Source organism: Helianthus annuus, chromosome 4 (assembly GCF_002127325.2).
Source record: "Helianthus annuus cultivar XRQ/B chromosome 4, HanXRQr2.0-SUNRISE, whole genome shotgun sequence".
NCBI lineage: Eukaryota > Viridiplantae > Streptophyta > Magnoliopsida > Asterales > Asteraceae > Helianthus > Helianthus annuus.
In genome coordinates this window covers 81,146,828-81,169,171 of record NC_035436.2, presented here as the reverse complement: position 1 = coordinate 81,169,171, position 22,344 = coordinate 81,146,828, and the positions used below count along the sequence as shown (strand labels likewise).

General features: G+C 36.3%; 1 protein-coding gene across 1 annotated transcript; it reads left to right on the top strand.

Annotated features, from left to right (window-relative positions):
- Positions 1-6,577: 6,577 nt before the first annotated feature.
- LOC110936422 (DNA-directed RNA polymerase III subunit 1) lies at positions 6,578-21,312 on the top strand. Its single transcript, XM_022178805.2, has 25 exons — positions 6,578-6,728; positions 6,805-6,940; positions 9,796-9,945; positions 10,066-10,243; positions 10,339-10,523; positions 10,773-10,879; positions 11,388-11,490; positions 11,583-11,804; positions 12,793-12,941; positions 13,025-13,166; positions 13,272-13,412; positions 13,567-13,755; positions 13,836-14,052; positions 14,142-14,235; positions 16,934-17,168; positions 17,278-17,469; positions 17,583-17,885; positions 18,527-18,950; positions 19,049-19,200; positions 19,283-19,438; positions 19,505-19,618; positions 19,741-19,814; positions 20,254-20,458; positions 20,551-20,753; positions 20,980-21,312. Exons 1-25 carry the CDS (start codon positions 6,649-6,651, stop codon positions 21,026-21,028), a joined length of 4,200 nt encoding a protein of 1,399 aa, XP_022034497.1. The 5' UTR covers positions 6,578-6,648; the 3' UTR covers positions 21,029-21,312.
- The last annotated feature ends 1,032 nt before the right edge of the window (positions 21,313-22,344 follow it).

Sequence of the window (22,344 nt, the reverse complement as noted above, 5' to 3'; positions counted from 1 at the left end):
TATTTGGTTGGATTGATGGGATAATGCCTGAGAATGCCCTGATTTCAGACTGATTACATGAGTATTGGATTACGCGTTAAATGGTATCGGAATACACGAAATTGGACGAAAATCAGATCGAAAGTTGGCCCGTTCGGATGGGTTGTCCGATCGAATAGATTGTTCGATCGGATGGGCAGCCCGATCGGTTGGGCTGTCCGATCGGCCAGCCTATCCGATCGGTTAGCCTGTCCGATCGGTTGGGCCGCCCGATCGGCCAGCCTGTCCGATCGGCTAGCCTGTCCGATTGGTTGGGTTGTTCGATCGGCTGGCCCGTCCAGCTGATTTCGGAAATTTTACGGGTTTCTAGTGGTTTTGGTCGAGATGTTTTGCTGTGACGTGTTGAACAACTGAAATTCCATCAATTCCGGCTTGTTCTAACGGCCGGGAATCACCCCGTTCCATCAGGACTTGCCGTTTTTGGCGGTTTTCCCTTGTTTAACCCGAATTTGGTGGTTTCATTGCTAGGAATCAGATCCTTGACCAACACGACACTAAGAATGATTAGAAGGTCGGTCTAAGCTCTGGTTCTACCGTTTTTATGTATAGATCTGATGTGAAAACCTTGATTATTCTTGCGGAATCTCTTAGATCTGAGTTGTTCTTGTGGAATGAGGCCGTCACTTGAAGTTCATAAGAACTTCATGATGCCATCACCCTAGGACATCTCAAATCCATAACTTCTTGATTAGAAAACATAGATTTAGACGAGATTTATGTAAAAATCGTATGGAAACCATTCGGATCTGAGTTGTTCTTCATGGGATGACATCACTCTTGAAGAACTCCATGGTGACATCACCCTAGAACACTCTAAATACGTTGATTTGGCGGTTAAAAGTCGCAAATTGAAAGATAGAAAGGTGAAGGAATGCGTATAGATCAAGGAAGTACAAGATTTGAGTTGAAAACTTACAAGAATCGCGAGAAGTCGAGAGATTAAGGGGCTGGAACGTCTTGGTCGAGCAGCAGCAGTAACAACAAGTGTTTTGGGGTGAAAGAGGGGTATTTATTGGCAAGGGAGGAGGAAAAGGAGGGCGAAATGGCCTGGGTCGGTTGGCCCGCTCGATCGGCCGGCCTGTCTGATCGGCCGGTCCAGTCGATCAGCTGGCCCGTTCGATCGGCCTGCCCAGCCGATCGGCTGGCCCGTTCGATCGGCCGGCCCAGCCGTTCGGCTGGTCCGTTCGATCGACTGGCCTAGCCGTTTGGCTGGCCCGTCCGTACGGAAGCCTTTCGATCCTCGTTTTTGGTGCGTTGCGATAGTTTGGGCCACGTTTTCATATATTTATATTATTATTTGTTTATTTATTATAATTAATCACAAAAAGGGTCGTATATACGCATCTATATATCCAATATTCGGTGCGATGATCGAGTTACGCGTGCCTTCGAGTGCGTTCTTCGACGTGATGTGCCACAATGATTATCGGGGTACTAATTTGCCCATATTGCCATCATCGTCACGATGGCTGGAGACATGGTACTCTCCCGATAGTCTTTGTTAGCGTTGCTTGTTTACGTTTTGACACCTCACGGGTATCGAGGAGGGTAGATTGAGCCCTCATTTAACATCATCGTGAGTGTTATGATTTATGAAAATAGATTTGTAATAGCGATAGAATGTGCGTAATTATTCGATTATACTTCGATCTAGCGATATATCTGATATAGTTACATTATGATCCGAATCTCTAGTGCTAGGCGTAACGAGTGTATCGAGTAGTAACAACGCACGAAGGTGCGGGTTGTTACACTTTCAGTGTCAAATCAATTTGGATAGAGAGACAAGACTGAACAAGACTGAAGACTCGATCCCGAAGACTTCGTCAACATCCAAGGGGGAGTCTGTTGGTGCATAAATGTCTGTTAACTTTGTCTTGTATCGAGTTATGTCTCTAGATAGGATAAACTAGTGTTCAGCAGGTCGGAAAACAGGTTTTGTATGTTTAAGGGTAATTTCGCACGAAATTAGCATTGCCTATTTCGTACGAAATTACAACCCCTATAAATACCCAACATGCTGACTCATTTGTAACGGTCTTGATTTCAGAGCCGAGGTGCTGCCAGTTTGTCAAACAATCAGAATTGCTTTGAAATCATTAATAAAAGGATAATTAACGAGAATCAAGCTGTTTCACGTTGATATCACTGATTCCGCCTTTGATATTGATGTATAACTCTTCTGATTGACTCGTTAGGGTCACAGGACGATCCATCACAAGCAGTTAAAAATGTCGAACTCTTTTTTCAGCAGTGCTTTCTTACTCTTCATCATTTCCCGACCACCCTCATATTTATTTTTCAATGCTATCCATATTGAGTGTGCGGTATTGGTGTGTTGGAGCAATGAAAAGATGTCGCCTTTGATTGACTGTTGAAAGAAGTTGATCATTTTTTCTCTCGAATGAACGCTTCTTTATCTAAGTGGCTTAAGTTCATGAGCGTCTTTTTAACACCTTGTTCGTTTACCGGTTCAACATATCCCTCGAGTATCGAAAACCAACATTCCATCGTGTTGGCTTGAACCCAAATACAAAAACGATCACACCACCCATTATAATCTTCCATACTAAGTAGCTTTGGTGGTTTCACATTCGTTCCGAGAGCATTATCGAGGTTTAGACTCTCAGCCATCATCGTCGTCAATGAAGTTGCGAACACGTTATAAAACTCCGAATCCATTGTCAAACTCTTGAATTACGCGAAAAATACCTGAAAAAGTCAAACAAATGGTCAAACAGATCTTTGAGCGAAAGGGATAACAACCTTTCGTGCGAGTGGGATTGCCACCCGTACGATTGGTTTAGTTTTTTAAAAACAACCGAATTCCAAACTCTTTCGTGCAAAAGGTATCCTTTCGTGCGAGGTAACATGTCAAACAACAAAAACCAAGTCCTTTCGTGTGAATGGTGAGACAATTCATGCGAAAGGATTGTTATTTCGTGCGACTAGTTCCTTCTTCTCGAAGATCAAGTTATGTTTTTTGACATTTTTCACTGATTTTGATTGAATTATGGTCTGAAATGTTCACAGGTTTGTTATTAGGTGAATTCACACAACATGTTCAAATTTTAGCTAATTTTGTTCATTAATTCGTCAATTTGAAGTTTAAGAAGAAAATGTAGAAGAAAGATGTGAAATGAAGTGAAATAGTCTTCAGTTCTACTAAATTCGGCTGAATTCTTGTGCTCTCCGTCGTTGAAATCGGCCTCTAAGCTCTGATACCACTTGTGAGGACCGTTTCGGTTCTTCGAATGCTCCGACCGATCAAATATGCACTATATCATGTGCTGAATCCGTGTATAGTGATGACAAATACAAGAATATACTGATTAAACCTCGTTTCTATTGATAAAACTAAATTACAAAGCCAGGAAACGAATTTGGCAGAGCTTCGCCTCTAATGCCAAAAGTTCTAAATGAGAAGACCCAAGTCCCCTATTTATAGGCAATGCCTGTCGCACGAAGCATCTAGGGACGAAGGGACTCTCTCGCATGGAAGGATCATTTGGGGCTCCATTCGCACGAAAGACTCTTTGGTGCAAATGGGCTTCCAACATCAAAACCCGATCCTTCGACACGATATTCTAAATAATCTATACAATAAAACTAGATACGACACATGGACGTAGGATGCAGACATATGTACTCACACTTGAGGCTGAAACATCTCCATGTATCCTTCTGGGCGGGGGAAATATCCTTGAGGCTGGGTCATCCCCAATGATCCTTGTTGATGAATAAAGGACCCTTGTGATTGAGTCATTGCCAATGATCCTTGCTGGTAAATGGTGGATCCTCTAGGTTGTTGTGTTGTTGTTGCTGGAGTGGCAAAGTCCAACACCCTTGGCACCAATGGAGATTGATCCTCTGCTGGCCTCATTTGCTTCTTGATGTCATCAATTTCGCGAATGATCCTCTGATTGGTTTTGTCTTGCTCCTCCATATAGCTTTTAATATGTGAAAACAAAACAAAAATATCACTGTTAGTATTGGAAGAAGATGAAGTAGTAGAAGTTTTGGATCCTTGGAAGACAGATGATGTCTTCTTTTGAGCATTTTCCACATTCTTCTGGAATGGTGGGGGAATGGGAGGCAACGACACACTGGTTTGAGATGAGGTAACCGCCGGCATGGCACTTGAAGTGAATTTTCCCTGAGAGGCCATGGAGTTGATGAAAATGAACAGGAATGAACACAAAAATTTTTAGAATTGAAGCACCACTTGCCCCACGGTGGGCGCCAATTTTTTTTTGTCAAAAATCGGTTTAAGGATAATGTAACCAAATTTTGTTTGTGAGGTAGAGTGCTTATGTGTTGAACAACGATGTAAACGATTGTAAAGCGTAAACTACGATGAACACCGAGATTTATACGAGGAAAAAACCCTTGATCTTTAGAAGATCTCCGACATAAAAAACCTCGGGTGATGGAAACTACCGATCACCAATTCTATTGAACAATCAAAGAATAATTCAATACAACTTCGGATGATATTGAGCTCGATACAAGTGAATTCTGGTGTTTGTGCTTGATAGTAGCTTCGAGTATGAACAAGTGTATGCGAGAGAAATGTGTTGTATATATGTGAGTGTATGTATGTGCCTAATATGCTCAATATCCCTTGATATAATTAGAAAATCCTAGCCAACTAACAATATGAAAAAACTGCAAGTCCCACACGTTCGTTCATAACGACTATGCTCCATTGTGCACGTGCTTTTATTCAAGGCATATTCCACGAGATTCCAGCTTGACCAAGTCCATTTAGTTGCCTGCATAAAATTATAACATATCAAAGACAATTATTATAAACCATTATATGAATTAAGGATCCTTGATCCTTTACCTGCTACACATTTTAAGGATCACATATCTTGGATATACAGAAGGATCACTGATCCATAAAGAATTAGAATCAGCCCTAACACAAATAAAGTATTTACCAAAAAAAAGTTTGTGGTCGTATTTCATTTTAAGTTAGGTATATACAATATTTCCAAAAAAATGGATACTTGCGTCCCTGGGTTTCCATTTCGCTTAAGCTTGCATCCTTATGTCAGTTTGATCATTAGAAAATGAGTGAAAAATCTATTTTTCCTCTAATCCTTATTGGGAAAAGTCTATTTTGCCCTTTATCCATATTATTATTGTTGTTGTTATAAATCTTTAAAACTAACACCCACCACCATCCATTTTACCACACAACACCACCATCCATCACCACTACCCCACCACCATCCACCACACATACTCATTGCATCTGTTAGCTAGAGCATAACCCAAATCAACCATTTACCATATATGGTTGAAAATAGACAAATGTACAGAAACATTAAAAAAATTAACAGAGCCGCATCATTGGTTTCAAAATTTTAAACAGAGAATCAAAAAGCAATTGTTAAAACATAATCAATGTAAACAAAAGCAAAGAGAACATACCTGTCCATGATATATTAAAGTTGTTTCCTTACATCTTGAGCACTCCGCAATGATCGAGCCTGAACAAAATTCTCAAAACATCTAGGGCCCAAAAAATTCTTAGCTTTCCAAGCCTCATAAAGAGCAAGCAAAGTCAAATGATCTCATTCAGGTTGAAAAAACTTAGCCTTCTTTTGCTCTGCTTGACCTTGTTTTTTCCTTGGTTGATAAAAGATGTTCCCAATTGTGATCATGGCAATAATTGTCACAATTTCATCACTACAACCCAAATCAACACTTAAAAAAATAACATCTTAGATTATATTTATGAAGACCATTTGGGGTGTTGTGAAGTCGCTAGAGACGAAAATCGGATTGGGTTGTGGAAAACACTAGGGGTGTAAAGTGATGGGTTACAAAATGGTTTGGGGGAGGGGGGTGAAAAAATGGGACAAGGTTGTGTGGATGTGTGAAAAGACAATATTACCCCGTTCCTTTAACTTTTTAACGACAAAATTAACGATTAACGAAATGAAAACCCCAGAGACTTAAGTATCTATTTTAAAGAAATAAGAAATATTTATTTTTACAACACATAAACTCAAATTGCAATTTAAGTTTCTAAAAGCTATAAATGAGATACCAAAATCCCTATCTAGGACCGATACTACCATACCCATAACCCGTCACAACCATATGACCATGTGTAGTGGGTCTTGAACTTGAAACCCTCATTTGGGCGTTATCCGACATATGACTTCTTGTCAGCAAAGGGCCTTGAAATTAAAAAAAATGGTGTAGTGGTATAATGCTCCTTGCAATGATTAGATATTGAAATTGTATTAAAAAATAAAATAAAATAAAAACCATCAAAAACGTTCCATTGACCATTCTCTCTTCAATCCGGCGTATTTAAGAAACCGCCCAATAAAAAAAAACCCTTCAAAAACACCGCGGGAGGCGATGACATGATGTGATGCTCAAAACCCCAGCCACTACGGATGATCTAAGTTCAAGATTCACAAAACCCAAAGAGTGGGCCACACGCTACATAACCGCAACGTAACAGGGGAGTCGTCTCATATTGCGTTAATTCATTTTCACTTTTCTCAAAACCTTAAACCCTAGACCACCCCACCCCCACCCCCACCCCAGCCCCATCTCGCTCAAACTCGAACCACCGATACGATGAACAGAGGTATGATACAAGACACTGCGATCTCATTCACGAAGCAACCTTACATCGAAGATGTTGGACCTCGAAGAATGTAAGCCTTTTCATACAATATTCGTGTTTCGATTGCATATAATCATACTGATTGTTTGGTTTTGATTTAAATGCAGTAAGAGTATTAAATTCTCATTGTTTTCTGATGCGGATGTGCTCAAAATGGGGGAAGTTCAAGTGTCTCGTTCGCAGTGTTATGGTTTTGAAGATAGTAAAGGCACCGTTGCCAATGGATTGTTGGATCCGCATATGGTAATTTGTGTTACTGCATTTGTTTTTTCGTTGATCATTTCATATAATTTGGAATTTTGAGTTTATATTGAATACCCGTATGATGAGGATTTTAGTAATGCTGATTATTGGTTTAGGGGTGGTTCAGCTCTTTTGGGTTGTTAGACCATGTGTAGTGGAAGGGGAAGATAATGCCCCCACCCTAGGGCGTTTTGCGTCATGTGGTGGTCCAGTGAGCAAAGGGGCATTATGGGGCATTATGTTAAAAGGGGTGTAGTGGGGATGTGGGTTATGCGGCATTATGTTAAAAGGGGGTATAAATATAATTAAACAAAAAAAAAAACCTTCGAAAAATGCTATTGGCCAATTCTCCTTCATACAATACCATTTCAGCATGATTCAAAACACGCGGCCGGACATTTTTTGAAAGAAAACGCTCAAACACGCCGGCGGGGGCGGTGGCGTTTTTGGGCGTGTTTGGGGGGAGAAGACGCCCACTACGGGTGGTCTTAGTCTTAACCGAAACCGAAGTAATTGGCTAATCAATTTTTATTAACCATTCGGTTTTCGGTTCAGTTCGGTTATTAGCAAACCAAAGTAATCGGTTAATCTATTATGTTAACCATTCGATATTTGGTAAATCGGCTTGGTTTATTCGGTTATTTTGTCGGTTTTCGGCTCGGTTCGGTTAATGACCAAACCAAACTTGGGCTAAAATTTATACTTAGAAATACATGGAATGAAGGTATAAATTCGTGAAATATTCATGTTAGTATAAATACATAAAAATTGAGGTGAAAGTACATGAATTGCAGAATTGATTGTTTAAATGTATGAAATGGAGGTACAAAATGTAAATTACATGAAATGGAGGTATAGAAATATATGAAAATATGAATGGTTCTGTTTGGTTAACTGAGGGTACAAAAAAAAGACGATAACCGATCCTTGGTTAATTCGGTTTTCGACTAATTTGGTTAGTTTCCGTTCGGTTTCGGTTAACTGTTCGATTATTGCTTAACCTAATTGGTTGGGTTCAAATATTAGATAATTGGTTTCGAGTGTTTGGATCATAGTCACCTAATTCGCTCAAAAAGATGCGAATTTCGTTTTGGTACGTTTCGTACCATACGGAATTCGTATGCGTATAATACGGTGCCAATTCGCGTATCTTGTTCTTCAATTCAGCGCATCATGTTCATCAATTCAGCGAAAGGTGATGAAGATGAAAAATTAAACCTTACCCGTGTGATGATGATGAACCCTAGTGAAAATGGAGGAGAAGATGGAGATGGAGGCTGTACGCTGCGTTTCTTTCCATGTGTTTTAACCTAAAACCTCTTTTATTTACATATTTCATCCTTTATGTTTGTGTTATTATAAATTTTAACCTAAAGCTTTTTATTAGGTTACATATTTCATCCTTAGACCTCAATATTTTTACCTTTTTCAACTTTAACCTAAAACATTTTTTAATTGTTTAAAATTTTTTCTTATTTCATTAACAAATGTGCTTCTTTGATTTGTGAAATTAGTAATTTTTGTTTTAATTTGTGTATACCGAACCGGACGGAATGGTATACTGAACCGAATCGTACCGAAATGAACCTACCCCCCTCCGAACCGAATTCGTCCCCACTAGCGAATCGTGAACCCGAACCGCGTACCCGAACCGGAGCGAACCGCGAATTAGGTGACTATGGTTTGGATGGAGCTGATTTATTAATAATACTCCATTCCATTGGTTTACATCATGGTTTAAAAAAACGGCTGAGGCGTGCACCCAAAAAACGAGTCTTATGCGGTCACTCAGGGGGTTACTTTGTACGTGCGCCTAGGGCTGAGGAGCCAAGAAAAGTTGCGCCTCCAGGGATTTTGATGTTTTTGACTTTTTTGTCAATTTCAAACATTTCCTATCGTTTTTATGTGTGTTTTTTTATGAATATGATGAGGAAATTAGTTAGTATTTTATTTTTATATAAGATATATAATATGTGATTTTATATTTATTTTTTATTTCGCCGTGGGCTTATGCCTTGGTTCGCCGCGTACGCCTCGTGAAGCGAAGGGAAAACGCCTCGAGGCACGATTCCGTACTTTTAAACCTTGGTTTACATAATCTTATACTGACATGTTATTTGTCTAATTTCTCTTTGTTTTGAACTCATTGACCCGTCCTAATCCATTTCACCAAAAAATCATTTTTAGATCAAAATTTTCAATGAACCTTATAAACAATTTTTGATATGTATCTTAGGCTAATTATAATTATAGTTAGTTTATTTGACCATCAAATTGGTCAACCTTAAGTCCTTAACATTATGTCAAATTTAATCAATTTGACAGATTTCACCGATTTTAGTCTTTTGTATCCAAAGCATGATTCAGTCTTTCTAAGCACTTTTAGTAGTATTAGCAAACATGCTAAGCAATAATTTGGAGTCTTACACACCAATTTCTTAAAATTTTGTTTTATATTGTTTTTGACCCATTCTAATTTCACCTTATGTTCGTGAATTAATTTTGTTAAATTCTGAGGTTAAACACTTGTAACAAGTACTAAACATCATTTGCAGCTTTACTAAACTAGCATAATATTAACGCATGTCTAGTACCATTTTCGAATTTATGCTTTATACAAATCACACGGCAAATTTGAGACGTTACGAATGATCATCTAATCTCTTATTCTTTTGAATCATTCAAGTGCGTTTGGTTGAAAATTATATTGATTAAAAATTTGTATGGGTATATCTTCGTTTTCTAATTATGCTACATCTTTTTGGCTTGCTTGGTTTGATGCGTTAACTATTTTTTTCTTTATAAGTAGTCTTTTTAGTCGTTAAGTTCTCAAAGGCGTGCTTTTGGTATTTCAGGGTCCTCCAAACAAGTTCGGCACATGCGAGACGTGCCATGGTAGCTTTCAAGATTGCCCTGGTCACTTTGGTTACATAAAACTTGCGTTGCCAGTATTTAATGTCGGTTATTTACCTCATATTGTGGAAATTTTGAAGTGCATATGCAAGGTAAGTAGCTTTGGTTTATGTTCATTTTACAATTATTATCTTTCATATTATAAGTATATTAAAGTTGTTTTTTTTATTTGACTTTTGTCTTTATAATTCTCATTTGTTTTTCTTTTTTAGTTTTGTTCCCGAATATTGTTGTCTGAGGAAGAACGCGTAGACTACTTAAAGAAGATGAGAGGTCCAAATATGGATCATCTGAAGAAGAATAGTATTTATAAAATGGTAGTTAAAAGGTGCACTGCTATGGCAAGTAGTAAGAAAGCGGTAACATGCTCCAGATGTGGTTATATAAATGGTTCAAACCTTACCCTTTTTTTCTGTTTATTGTTTACCTCAAGTATAATATTACCGTATTTTTGTTTTACTAATCGTTGTTAATAAAAAATACAGGTATAATTAAAAAAGCTGTTGGAACAGTGGGAGTTATACATGATCGTAGCAAGCTTCAAGATAATACCTCAAAGGAATCCGATGATGCTATTTCTAACATGAAGGAGATGAAGATACCTGCTAGTTTATCCTTTATGTTAAACCCTGACAAAGTTCTTAAACTTTTTAAGAAGATGCTGGATGTGGTATAATTGACTTCCGGTTCATTTTTCGGCTGACGTTATGCGTTTATGTCATGAACTATTGACCGACCTTAACTAGAACTAGTGTTTGATCTTATAAATTGTGTAGCGTTTACAATATACACGCACATATTCAAGTATTTTTATATAGCTAAACATATAAGCTATTATATAATACGATAACAGAACATAACATTAGCACTCTTAAAATATAGATTATTTATGAATAATTTTTTTTTCATCGTGTTACAGGATTGTGATTTGCTTTATCTTGCTGATAGACCCGAGAAACTCATTATATCAACCATTCCCGTTCCTCCCATACCTATTCGTCCATCTGTCAAACTTGATGCAACAAGGTTATTATTACAATTTTTTACGGTGTTCTATCGCTAATGCATGATTATGAGAAACTGCATTCAGTTTTTTTTTTTTTTTTTTTGTGAGTTTGTATACAAATGAAGGGAATACCATCGCTTTCTTTTATTATTTTCGTGTTTTGCCGTAAGTGCTATGGAGGGTAATATTTGTGGAAAATGGTATCTTTTTCTTTTTACTCCTTGTACCGAATTTTTTTATCCTGATTTTTTCTCTTATTTAGCTCATTTTTTCTCAAAGAATCAAGCATATATGTTCCATTTTTTATCATGTTTCTTCATTTCCATTCCTATTTTTGTAGGTCTCATTTTTTATATCTTTTCTTAGCAAGTAGCCAAGTGCATGAGTCTCACAACCACAATGTTATTTCTCCCCATACAAAACAAATGGGACCCACAAAATTAAAATAACCGTAGAACCAATAGTAACCTAGCATAAGAGTTAAAATTTCAGCACTTGTTTGCTTACATTGTATATTCTATCTTGCAGCAATGAGAATGACGTTACCCTGAAATTGGGAGAAATTATAAGAATCAATGCTTCTGTTAATAGCTTGTTAACCGACACAGGCGCTTCTAACCAAAAAAACCTGGTATGGTTAAACACCATCAAATTCATATCGTTAAACGAAACACTTGTAATTTTGTTAACTCTGTTGATTTTATTATGATGATGTTGTTGTAGGTTTGTTGGGAGCATCTGCAATATACAGTTGCACAATATATAAACAGCGATGTTCGTTTACCACCATCGTTTACTCTTAATCAAAACTCCAAACCAATGGCTGGTCTTATTCAACGTATGAAGGGAAAACAAGGACGTTTTCGTGGGAATTTGTCTGGGAAACGTGTTGAGTATACCGGTAGAACTGTTATTTCTCCCGACCCAAATTTAAAGATTACAGAGGTTTGAAATATTTTTAACCTGTTTATGAGAACATGTCATTTTGGGCCGCACTTTTTTGACAACGGGTCAAATGGGTAAAGTATAAAAAAATAACGAAACATGAAACAGGTCAAATGGGAAAACAGTTCAACAGTTGTTTAACTTGTGTGTAATTGCCTCAAAAAAGTAAATTAAATCAAATTTAGTAGATTCGGTTTTACGAAATTCTAAAATTTGGACAAACAGGTGTTGACAAGGTGACCCACCTGTTTTAGCTGCTCATTTAGTTACCTTTTGACCCATACGTTTTTATATGAGATTGGTTAGTTTGGGTTGCATTTTTTTATACAACTAGTGGGCTACCACCCGCGCTTTGCAGCGGGTTTGAAACGTAGATATAAATAAGCAAATCGCAACGGGCCAGTCTACGTGAAAATAAAAAACACGTCGCGGCAGTATTTAAAAGCCACATAAAAGTTATATATTCAGTTCGTTATGGTATCGACACTCGTTATAACCATAAAAAACGAATATCTGCGGCGGGTTCGGAATGTAATTGAAATAACCTACTAACGACGGTACATACGGAGAATTTAGAAAAATAAAAAAAAAAACCGAAAAAGAAACCAAAGAAAATAAGAAAAAGGAAAAAAACTAAAAGTTCAGGGTCTAAATAGTAATTATAATAAAGTGTAAGGGTAAATAAGAAAAACTGAAAAAAAACCTTATGAAAGTTGAGGGGCTAAATATGTCATTCTTAAAGTTGTGGGGCCAAAGATGTTTGATGTTGACAAAATAGCCTTTTAACATATATAATAATAATACCATATACGGGTTAACAGATTAAATATAAAATAGTGGTGAGAAATGAAACGTGGTGAATAGGTCAAAAGTCATTTAGCATGTTATTCAAATGCTTATAACGTCTTATTATTTAATCATAGAATTATGTAAAGTCCTATTATATTAGATAGTTTATTGATTTCATATGATGAGATTTTTGGTCCAGGTGGCGATTCCTATCTTAATGGCTCGGATTTTGACGTACCCTGAGCGTGTTTCACATCACAATATAGAGAGACTGAGACAAGCTGTGCGTAATGGTACTTCTAAATACCCTGGCGCAAAGCATATCAGAAAGCCAGATGGTACCATGATGTAAGAATTGTTGGTGCTCTACTGCTTTAGTGTTGTTAGTTCTGCACTCTAATTAACGATATTGATAAAACGTGCTGCTACAGGTCTTTGAGTATCAATGCGAGAAAACGTTTGGCTGACGAGTTGAAATTTGGTGACGTGGTTGATCGTCATTTAATAGACGGTGACGTTGTCCTCTTCAACAGGCAGCCCAGTTTGCATCGTATGTCAATCATGAGTCACAGAGTGAGTTTGATGAAATCTTATTTTCGTTAAAAGCTGTAAATTTCTTAATTTTCTAGTTTTTTTTTCTATTTGGTTTCGTATAATGTTATTATTTGGTTTATGCAGGCTAGAATTATGCCTTGGAGGACATTGAGGTTCAATGAATCTGTTTGTAATCCGTACAATGCTGACTTTGATGGTGATGAGATGAATATGCATGTTCCACAAACTGAAGAGGCCCGAACAGAGGCTCTAATGCTAATGGGGGTAATCATCTCTACAAGCTCCTTAAGTTACTTATAAGTATATATATGTAACTCTGCGAATATTATTGGTGATGTCACACAGTATTGTTGTTGTTGTTATTGTAATAATTTTTATAATTGCTACTTACTTTTTTATTTTTTTTTCAATTGTGCAGGTGCAAAACAATTTATGCACACCAAAAAATGGGGAGATTTTGGTTGCATCCACTCAAGATTTTTTAACATCCTCATTTCTTATAACAAGAAAAGACACGTTTTATGACCGTGCTTCATTTTCACTCATGTGTTGTTATATGGGTGATGCAATGGATATACTTGATTTGCCAACTCCTGCTATTATTAAGGCAAGATACGAGGATTTGAAACATGGAGTTTTGATTGTGTTGTTTAATATTCTGTTTATTTATTATTATTTTTTTTGCAGCCAATAGAGCTTTGGACTGGTAAACAGTTATTTAGTGTCCTGTTGCGACCACATGCAGATATGAAAGTTTATCTGAATCTGACTCTTACGGAAAAGAGTTACACGAAAGCGAGTGGAAAAAGGGTGAAGCCGTATGAGACAATGTGCCCCAATGATGGATACGTCTGCATCTACAACAGTGAACTTATAAGTGGCCAGCTTGGAAAGGCTACTTTAGGTTCGTTTTCAGTTTCCCACAGTATTGTAATGGTTACAAAACAAAATATATTGTCTGTTATTTTAATACGATTTTAATGAGTGCTACAGGGAATGGAAACAAAGATGGACTTTACTCGGTTCTTCTTAGGGACTACAATTCACATGCTGCAGCTGCTTGTATGAACCGCTTAGCAAAACTAAGGTATATTTCTAGCACCACGTGACTACGTTTTGTAAATCAAAAAAGGTATTTACTTATTTTTGTACGTTTTGTAAATCTAGTGTAGCCGAAAAGGGGTTTTACACTTTTACTTGTACTTATGTACTTTATGCTGTTTTTATTTGCAAATATGAGAAAACTAGGTTTAGGATCCTGTGTAGTGCACGGGCTGAATAAATATAATGTAATCTCTTAACACGCACAATAGTCAGGATACATTTTGAAAAAAAATTGAACTTTGATGCGACAATTATATATTATGTTAAGTTAATTTTAACGAACATAATTTTGAGCTTAGTGATATTTTTGAGACTTAAATAGAAGCTTTTAAGTAGGAAAAAATAAGTTAATTTAGAAATTCATAATTAATTTTATATTAATTTATTTGGTTAATAATATAATAACTGTTAATAATTAAAGAATATGTATCCGTAAATAAATATGAGAGAGAGGTAGGAAAACCAAGAATAGGATGGCCTCATGTTTTGACAAGTTTCCCCCATGGTTTTCTTTTATTTTATAGTATAGATATAGATATAAATGGTATTAATGGTAATGTTCTAATCATCTCCTAAAAAAAAAGAGTAAATTACTTTTTGAGTCACTGTGTTTTAGTGTTTTTAACCACTTGAGTCCAAAATCAATAAGGTTAACGTTCTGATTACCTGATTTTCCTATTTATAACCATCCGAGTCCAATTTATTAACAATTGCAACAATTTGAGTCCAACTAACTGACTCTGATAGATTTTCTCAGTTAATTTTTTATGAAATACCCAAAATACCCTTATCACCATCTTCAACCTCCACTTCACCACCTCAACCCCCACTCTCTCTCTACTCTCCTTCATCTTCACCACCACTACACCTCCAACTGCCACCACCCACCTACCACCACACCGCACCTCCATACCAACCCCACCACCGTGCTCACCTTTGCACAACCACATAAATTTCAAAGTGACATACTTGCTTCGGTACTAACGGTTTTGTCAGTTGGTATTCGAAGTATGTGGTATCACGATTTTGAATTTACCGTGTTTGATTTAAGTTGGGTATAGCCGTATAGGAGTGTTGTGTTCTTATCTGAACCGAATCACGAATTTGGTTTTCGAATTGAAAATTCTAAATCAAATTGACTCTAGTAGTTGAATTCAAACGCTGTGTAATTGTGGACTAATCCAACATAATAATTCAGTTTTGTTGATGACAGATTATGTTTATTATACTTTTTGACGGATTGAATTTAGCCCCGCTTGCGGTATGCACATATAATGTATATATGTGTGGACGCTCGGGGGGCAAAAGTGAAAGTGAACTAATTTTAACGTTATTTTACTAATTTTGTGAAAATAACGTTAAAAGAGGGGGATGGTTAATCATGCATCATGTGGTGGTGTTGATAGCCGAAAGACAAAAGGGTACATGCACTAATTCGCCTTTGTCCCGATTGTTGAGTGTTATGTGCCTTGTGATGCAAAACTACTATCGAGCCGGGGGTCTCACTGGAAGCAGCCTCTCTATTCCTACGGGGTAGAAGTAAGGCTGTCTACATCTTACCCTCCTCAAACCCTACCTTATCTTTGCTATCGATGGGATTTACTAAGTACGATGATGATGATGATACTTTTTGACGGATTATGTATCAATATAATCATGATCTGAATGATGGGTTAAAGCTATTTTTAATATTGAAGTTGATGGTTTAATTTTTCCAAGTTGAAGCTCCGGCAAGCTGCCTTGCTGTTTAATTTTTTGTTGCTTTTTTGAGTTATGAAGTTTTGAGGTGATGTTGCTATTTCATACTTCATTAATTATACTTTTGAACCTGATGTGTGGATGTTGCTTTTTAATTATTGTTTTGGCGATGATGATGAACTCTTTAATGGGCGAATTATGTGAACTTTTAATGCTTCTAGTTGCATCATTAGCAATTTAGCATTCAAATTTGATGTACCTTGAAACGTAAGTGGATACTCTTCCTAATTCTTGATTGACTACACAATTAATTCAAAGCAAGACTGCTTTGATTCTCCAAAATCCTTGCGACGGTATGGAAGTTTAGAGAGAGAGAGTGTGTGTGTGTGTACTGAAGAGAGAAGGGGGAGGGTGTGGGGTTATATATAACGTACTATATTTATTTTTTTTTTAGTTTTAATGGCAAGGGTATAATGGCCATTTCACAACAATTAACTGAGAAAATATAACATAGTTAATAAGTTGGAGTCGGATGGTTATAAATAGGAAAATCAGGTACCCAGGGCATTAAACTTTTTGATTTTGGATTCAAGTGGTTAAAACCACTAAAACTCAGGGACTCAAAAAGTAATTTACTCAAAAAATTATGAATAAACTCGTTTTAGATTGTTGGTTTATGTATATAACCTACAAAGCTAAACAAACTTGTGCAAAAAGTAGGTAAACGCTACAAAGCTAAACAAACTTGTGCAAAAAGTTAAGTTTCATGGTTTTTTTTATAAACATAATTTACGACTGTGTATACTATGTAAGAAGCACAACCTTTGGAAAATATGAACTATTGATAAAAAGCTTTACCGGGTTAAATTTGTCTCTCGTAATAAATGTGTTTTGTAATGATTATCAACCTATATGTGTGTGTGTGTGTGTGTGTAAATCACTAATCAAGTGAGATATGGATTGATGATGTCATTCTGATGCAGTGCTCGGTGGATAGGAAATCATGGATTCTCAATTGGAATTGATGATGTTCAACCTGGCGATAATTTGAATGACAATACAATCAGGATTATTTCCGAAGGGAACAAAAAATGTGACAACTTCATTCTCGATTTTAATAACGGGAAGCTCAAACTGCAACCTGGTTGTAATGCTGCTCAGACCCTTGAAGCGGAGATAACAGGTGTCCTAAATAAAATCAGAGATGAAACCGGAAAGGTAACACGACGTTTGTTTTTTCAATCAGTTAACAATGTTTAAAGATATTATATTTAATGTTTGTATGGAAACATTGAAGTAATGAAAATGATGATTTGTTGTTGTACAGGTTTGTATGGAAAAACTACATTGGAGGAACAGCCCGTTAATTATGTCTCAGTGTGGGTCGAAAGGATCTCCTATCAATATTAGTCAAATGATTGCATGTGTTGGTCAACAATCAGTTGGAGGTCAACGTGCTCCAAATGGATTTATGGACCGAAGTCTTCCACATTTTCCTAGACAGTCAAAGACACCCGCTGTATGTTTTCTGCTCTCATAGTTTCTGAATGCTTGTTAGTCAAAAGTCTCAAGTAATTTTAACTATAAATTAAATATATAATTTGTTTTTTTTTTTTTTTTTACTGAATGCAGGCGAAAGGGTTTGTAGCAAACTCTTTTTATAGCGGTTTAACCGCTACTGAGTTTTTCTTCCACACAATGGGAGGACGAGAAGGTCTTGTGGATACTGCAGTTAAGACGGCTGACACTGGTTATATGTCCCGGAAACTGATAAAGGGATTGGAGGACTTATCTGTTTACTATGACAATACAGTAAGGGATTCCAGTGCATGTATTGTTCAATTTACATATGGTGGGGATGGGCGGGACCCGTCTCAGATGGAAGGAAAGGCAGGATTTCCTCTTAATTTTGATCGGTTATTGATGAAAGCCAAGGTTTGACCCTAATTTCATTTCTATCATATCAACTTTTTCTGCTACATCTGATTACTGTGTAATAGGTAATGGTCGAATTTTAACTCGCTCATTTGAAAATGTTCATTATTTGTAAGGGCTGATGTTTTTTTGCAATGGTTGTTAAATCTCTCATTAAATCATACAACCATTATTTATACAAGTGTGCACAACCTCCACTTGAAAGTATTTACAAGTAATACAGCTATTTAAAATCTAAAATAGAAACTCTATGGACTTTCAAAGAGTTTGCACGTAAGTCCTTGCATTTTAATCCCTGAACTTATAAAACTCAACAAAAAGGCCCCTTGACTTCATTTTCAACAAAAAGTTCCCTTATTTTTGCATGATTAAGTACCTAAACTTTATAAAAACAGCATGTTTGTTATGATGTTCTATGACTACAAGTTAACGAATGAAATGAAGTAAAATTAAAGTCCAATGATGAATGTGCTCCATTTGTTCTGTTGACATCCTCCCTGTTTAATTGTTTATAGTTTCAAAACAAAGACAAAAAAATGTTTTTGAGTGCCGACCTGACCCTTCTCAAAGTTTTGACCCGACACACAACCCATATGACCAGCCTGTTTTGCCACACATACTAATAAAATTTTATACAATAGGCTACATGTCCTGCTGGGCAACATAGAGGTCTTTCTTCTTCAGAGATTCGGGAAGCAGTTGACGAACGTCTTTCTATGCATGATATGACTCCCGAAGGGGGATGCTCTGAGGACTTCCGGAAGAAATTGAAACAGTTTATTGACAAATACGCTGCAACATTAGAAATCACTAAACGAGCTCTTCTACCGCATGATGGACAACTAGACGATGAACAATCTTCAATCATAGAAAAGGTTTCTCAAAGCATATGTGGCATCACTTCTCAGCAGCTGCAGGTATTCTTAGATACATGCATCTTTCGTTACCATCAAAAAAAGATTGATGCCGGAACAAATATCGGTGCAATTGGTGCTCAAAGTATTGGAGAACCAGGAACACAAATGACGTTAAAAACCTTTCATTTTGCTGGAGTTGCAAGCATGAGTATCCTTTTTTGTTATGATCTTCCGTTTCATCATAGTATCTAATTTTGTTTCAACGTTGTAGTGTATAGAGTGGTGTGCTACTTAACTCTTAGACAGATGTCACTCTCGGGGTTCCTCGTATTAAGGAGATCTTAAATGCAGCCAAGAAAATCAGCACGCCTGTCATCACTGCAAAACTCAGAACTAATGATAACATATCGTATGCTAAGCTGGTCAAAGGTCAAATGGAGAGAACTCTTTTGGGGCAGGTTCGGTTTTTCTTTTTCAAGTTTTAAAATTATCATTGTTAAAAAGTTTGCTTCATTTTATTTTTTTAATTTTTTGATGTAGGTTGCAAAGAGTATAAAGCTTGTACTGGGATTAAGATCTGCTTCTATTGTTATTACCCTTGACAAGTCAACAATTCAAGCCCTACAACTTTCCGTAGACGCACATACTGTGAAAGAATCAATACTAAAGACTCCCAAAATCAAACTGAAAGAACATGTAAGAATTTTTTCGGGCTTGTCAATGTTTTTTTGTATAATTACTGAAATATTTTGTTGTGTGTAGCATATCAAGGTTTTGGATGCTAGGAAACTTGAAATTAATCCTCCATCTGATAGGGAAAAACTTTATTTTGATCTTCATGGGCTCAGAAATAGGCTTCCAACAGTCGTTGTGAAGGTAACTGGTTTATTTCTAATGGATCAAATGGGCAAATTCAAAATAACTAGTCTATAAGGAAACCGTCAAATGGGTTGAAAGGCGCCTCACATCTATTTTCAATGTTTTTTTTTAATTGGCAGGGCATTGGTACCATTGAACGTGCTGTGATAAACAAGAAAAAGGAGCAGGACAAGTTTAACTTGCTTGTAGAAGGGTAAGTTTGTGATTCGTTACACTTTTCGGTTAACAAAACAACTCTCATCTTGCCACTATATTTAGGCGTTCAACTCATAGTCAGACACTATTATGGGATACTTTAGGTATCTTATTCCATAAGAATGTGTAGTTTAGTATTGCATCTATTTTCGGTCAGTTAGTGCGGGTCAAAATCGACCCGTTGAAGTTAAGTTGACTTGCAAACGTTTTTTGTCTATTCTGAAATTTTTATTAGTTGACAAGGTAGACATTCTAACGGGCTAGGAGACTGTAACTTGTATGCATAAAAAATACACTTTTTCTTTGTATTTGATCTGTTTAACCCATTTGACCCGTTCCCTTTTCACTTGTTTAAGAGTTGAAATTGATGGATTTATGAACTACGTTTGATTGTTTTTTTCAAATGGTTAATAGACGTAAAATGTGTGAATTTTCAGAACGGGCCTTCAGGCAGTTATGGGCATGGAAGGAATAAATGGACATGAAACGACAAGTAATCATATTCTGGAGGTACAAAGTACACTTGGCATTGAAGCTGCAAGAAGGTCAATTATTAAAGAGATCCAATACACTATGGAAAGCCACGGAATGAGTATAGATATTCGACATATGATGCTTTTAGCTGATGTCATGACGTATAAGGTACATTCCTCTTAATACTTTGTTAATTACTATATAGTGTAATGTAATTTTCGGTTATATTTTTATAACCTGTATATATATGCTACGAACAGGGGGAAGTTTTGGGGATCACGAGATTTGGGATTCAAAAAATGAAAGAAAGCGTGTTGATGTTGGCGTCATTTGAGAAAACATCCGACCATCTTTTTAATGCTTCTGTGAATGGTAGAGTAGACAAAATAGAAGGTGTTAGTGAATGTATTATCATGGGCATACCGATGCAGACGGGCACAGGAATTATCGGAGTTAAACAAAGGTATGAATTTTACTAAGCGGGCTGTAAGTTTTTAAATAGATCACTTTCCACCAATTCATTTTTAACCCATGAGTTCATTTAAACAGTTTTTTTTTTTTTTTTTTGTATGCTAACCAGAGTTACAAAAGGCATTTAACTATATAATTTATTTTCCAAATAAACCCATTACTTTTAAATTGCTTGTGAACATTATGTGGCTCATTATCCTTGCAACGTTTGATGACAGGGTTCCTCAGCTTCAGCTATGCAAGGGATCAGATGTGATCATATCATAAGTTGCAAGCGACCATCAGAAATGTCGTCATTTATATCAAAAAGATGGTTGGTTCTAACTCGAGTTATATATAAACAGTTTGGTACCATAAAGAGTTGCATCAAAAGGCAGCGATCAGAGAAGTTGTAACTTTTGAGAATTTATACTGTTTTTACGTTTATAAATATATTAATAATTTCCTCAAGTAACAAACTTATTTTTTTGTCGAGGCTTCATATGATTGTCAAGACACATGTTTATAGAATCTGGTTCTTTATATAATGTATGTATACTGTTGCAACCCAACCCAAATAAGCCTGAGGGTGTCAACTGAACTCAAATAAGCCTGTAATGTATGTATACTTTTGCAACTCAATTACTCAAATAAGCCCTAAGATGTTTCTTGTTTCGGCTTTTAAGTGAAGCAGACTGAATTTGAGTCCAAATTTAAGATTGGTAACCAAACCCAAATATGCTTTAATCAGTCTGGGCTTGGGTCAGGTATATTTGAACCGGGTTATTTTTGTATAACTGATTGAAGGTTAAATGCTGTCAACAAAAATAACTATCGTAGCAACGAAAGCAAGGGTTTTCTAGGTCCCTTTTTTGTAATATATATATATTATGTGATGTTTTTCGATTCTCATTCCAGTTTGCGCCTGTTAGGCAACTTAGGTTACACAGAAGTTGGGTAAGCGTTAGCCGAACATCCAAGTAGGGGTGTGCAAAAAACCGAATTAACCGACAAAACAGAACCGAAAAAACCAAACCAAATAAAAAACCGGTGGGTCGGTTAATGATTTTTTTGAAAACCGAAAGTACCAGGTCGGTTATGGTTATCATTTTTTCCATACCCACCATAACCGAACCTAACCGACATGTGATAAATCTTTGTAAGATTTAGGACTTTTTACTATATCTTTAATATTTGATGTTTTTGACCGAAGATTTTTAGTACTTATGGGTTTTTATATCATTTTGTGGTTTTGTTTGAATGTTTATTTGAATTTATGGAATGTATCATATCACTTTATTTGAATATTCGATAATAATTAACTGGTATTAATATTATAGATTATATGTATTCTTTAATTTTATTTGAATATTTGATAATAACTGGTATTAATATTATAGATTATATGTATTCTTTAATACTATGTAATATACTAAATGAACCGGCTAGAACTTTATTTGAATATTCAATAATAACTGGTTTTGTTTGAATGTTTATTTGAATTTATGGATGATCCAAGAGTCGGTTCTTGAAGGCTAGGACATTGAATAGTCAGCAGTTGATTAATCCAACTTCCAACGTATGTTCTTTCTTGGTCATTTGCT

Coding starts and splice junctions, on each gene's coding strand:
- LOC110936422 (XM_022178805.2), top strand. CDS start 6,649: ATGAACAGAGGTATGATACAAGACACTGCGATCTCATTCACGAAGCAA. Junction 6,941..9,795: donor GATTGTTGGATCCGCATATG/GTAATTTGTGTT, acceptor TTGGTATTTCAG/GGTCCTCCAAACAAGTTCGG. Junction 20,754..20,979: donor ATTATCGGAGTTAAACAAAG/GTATGAATTTTA, acceptor GTTTGATGACAG/GGTTCCTCAGCTTCAGCTAT.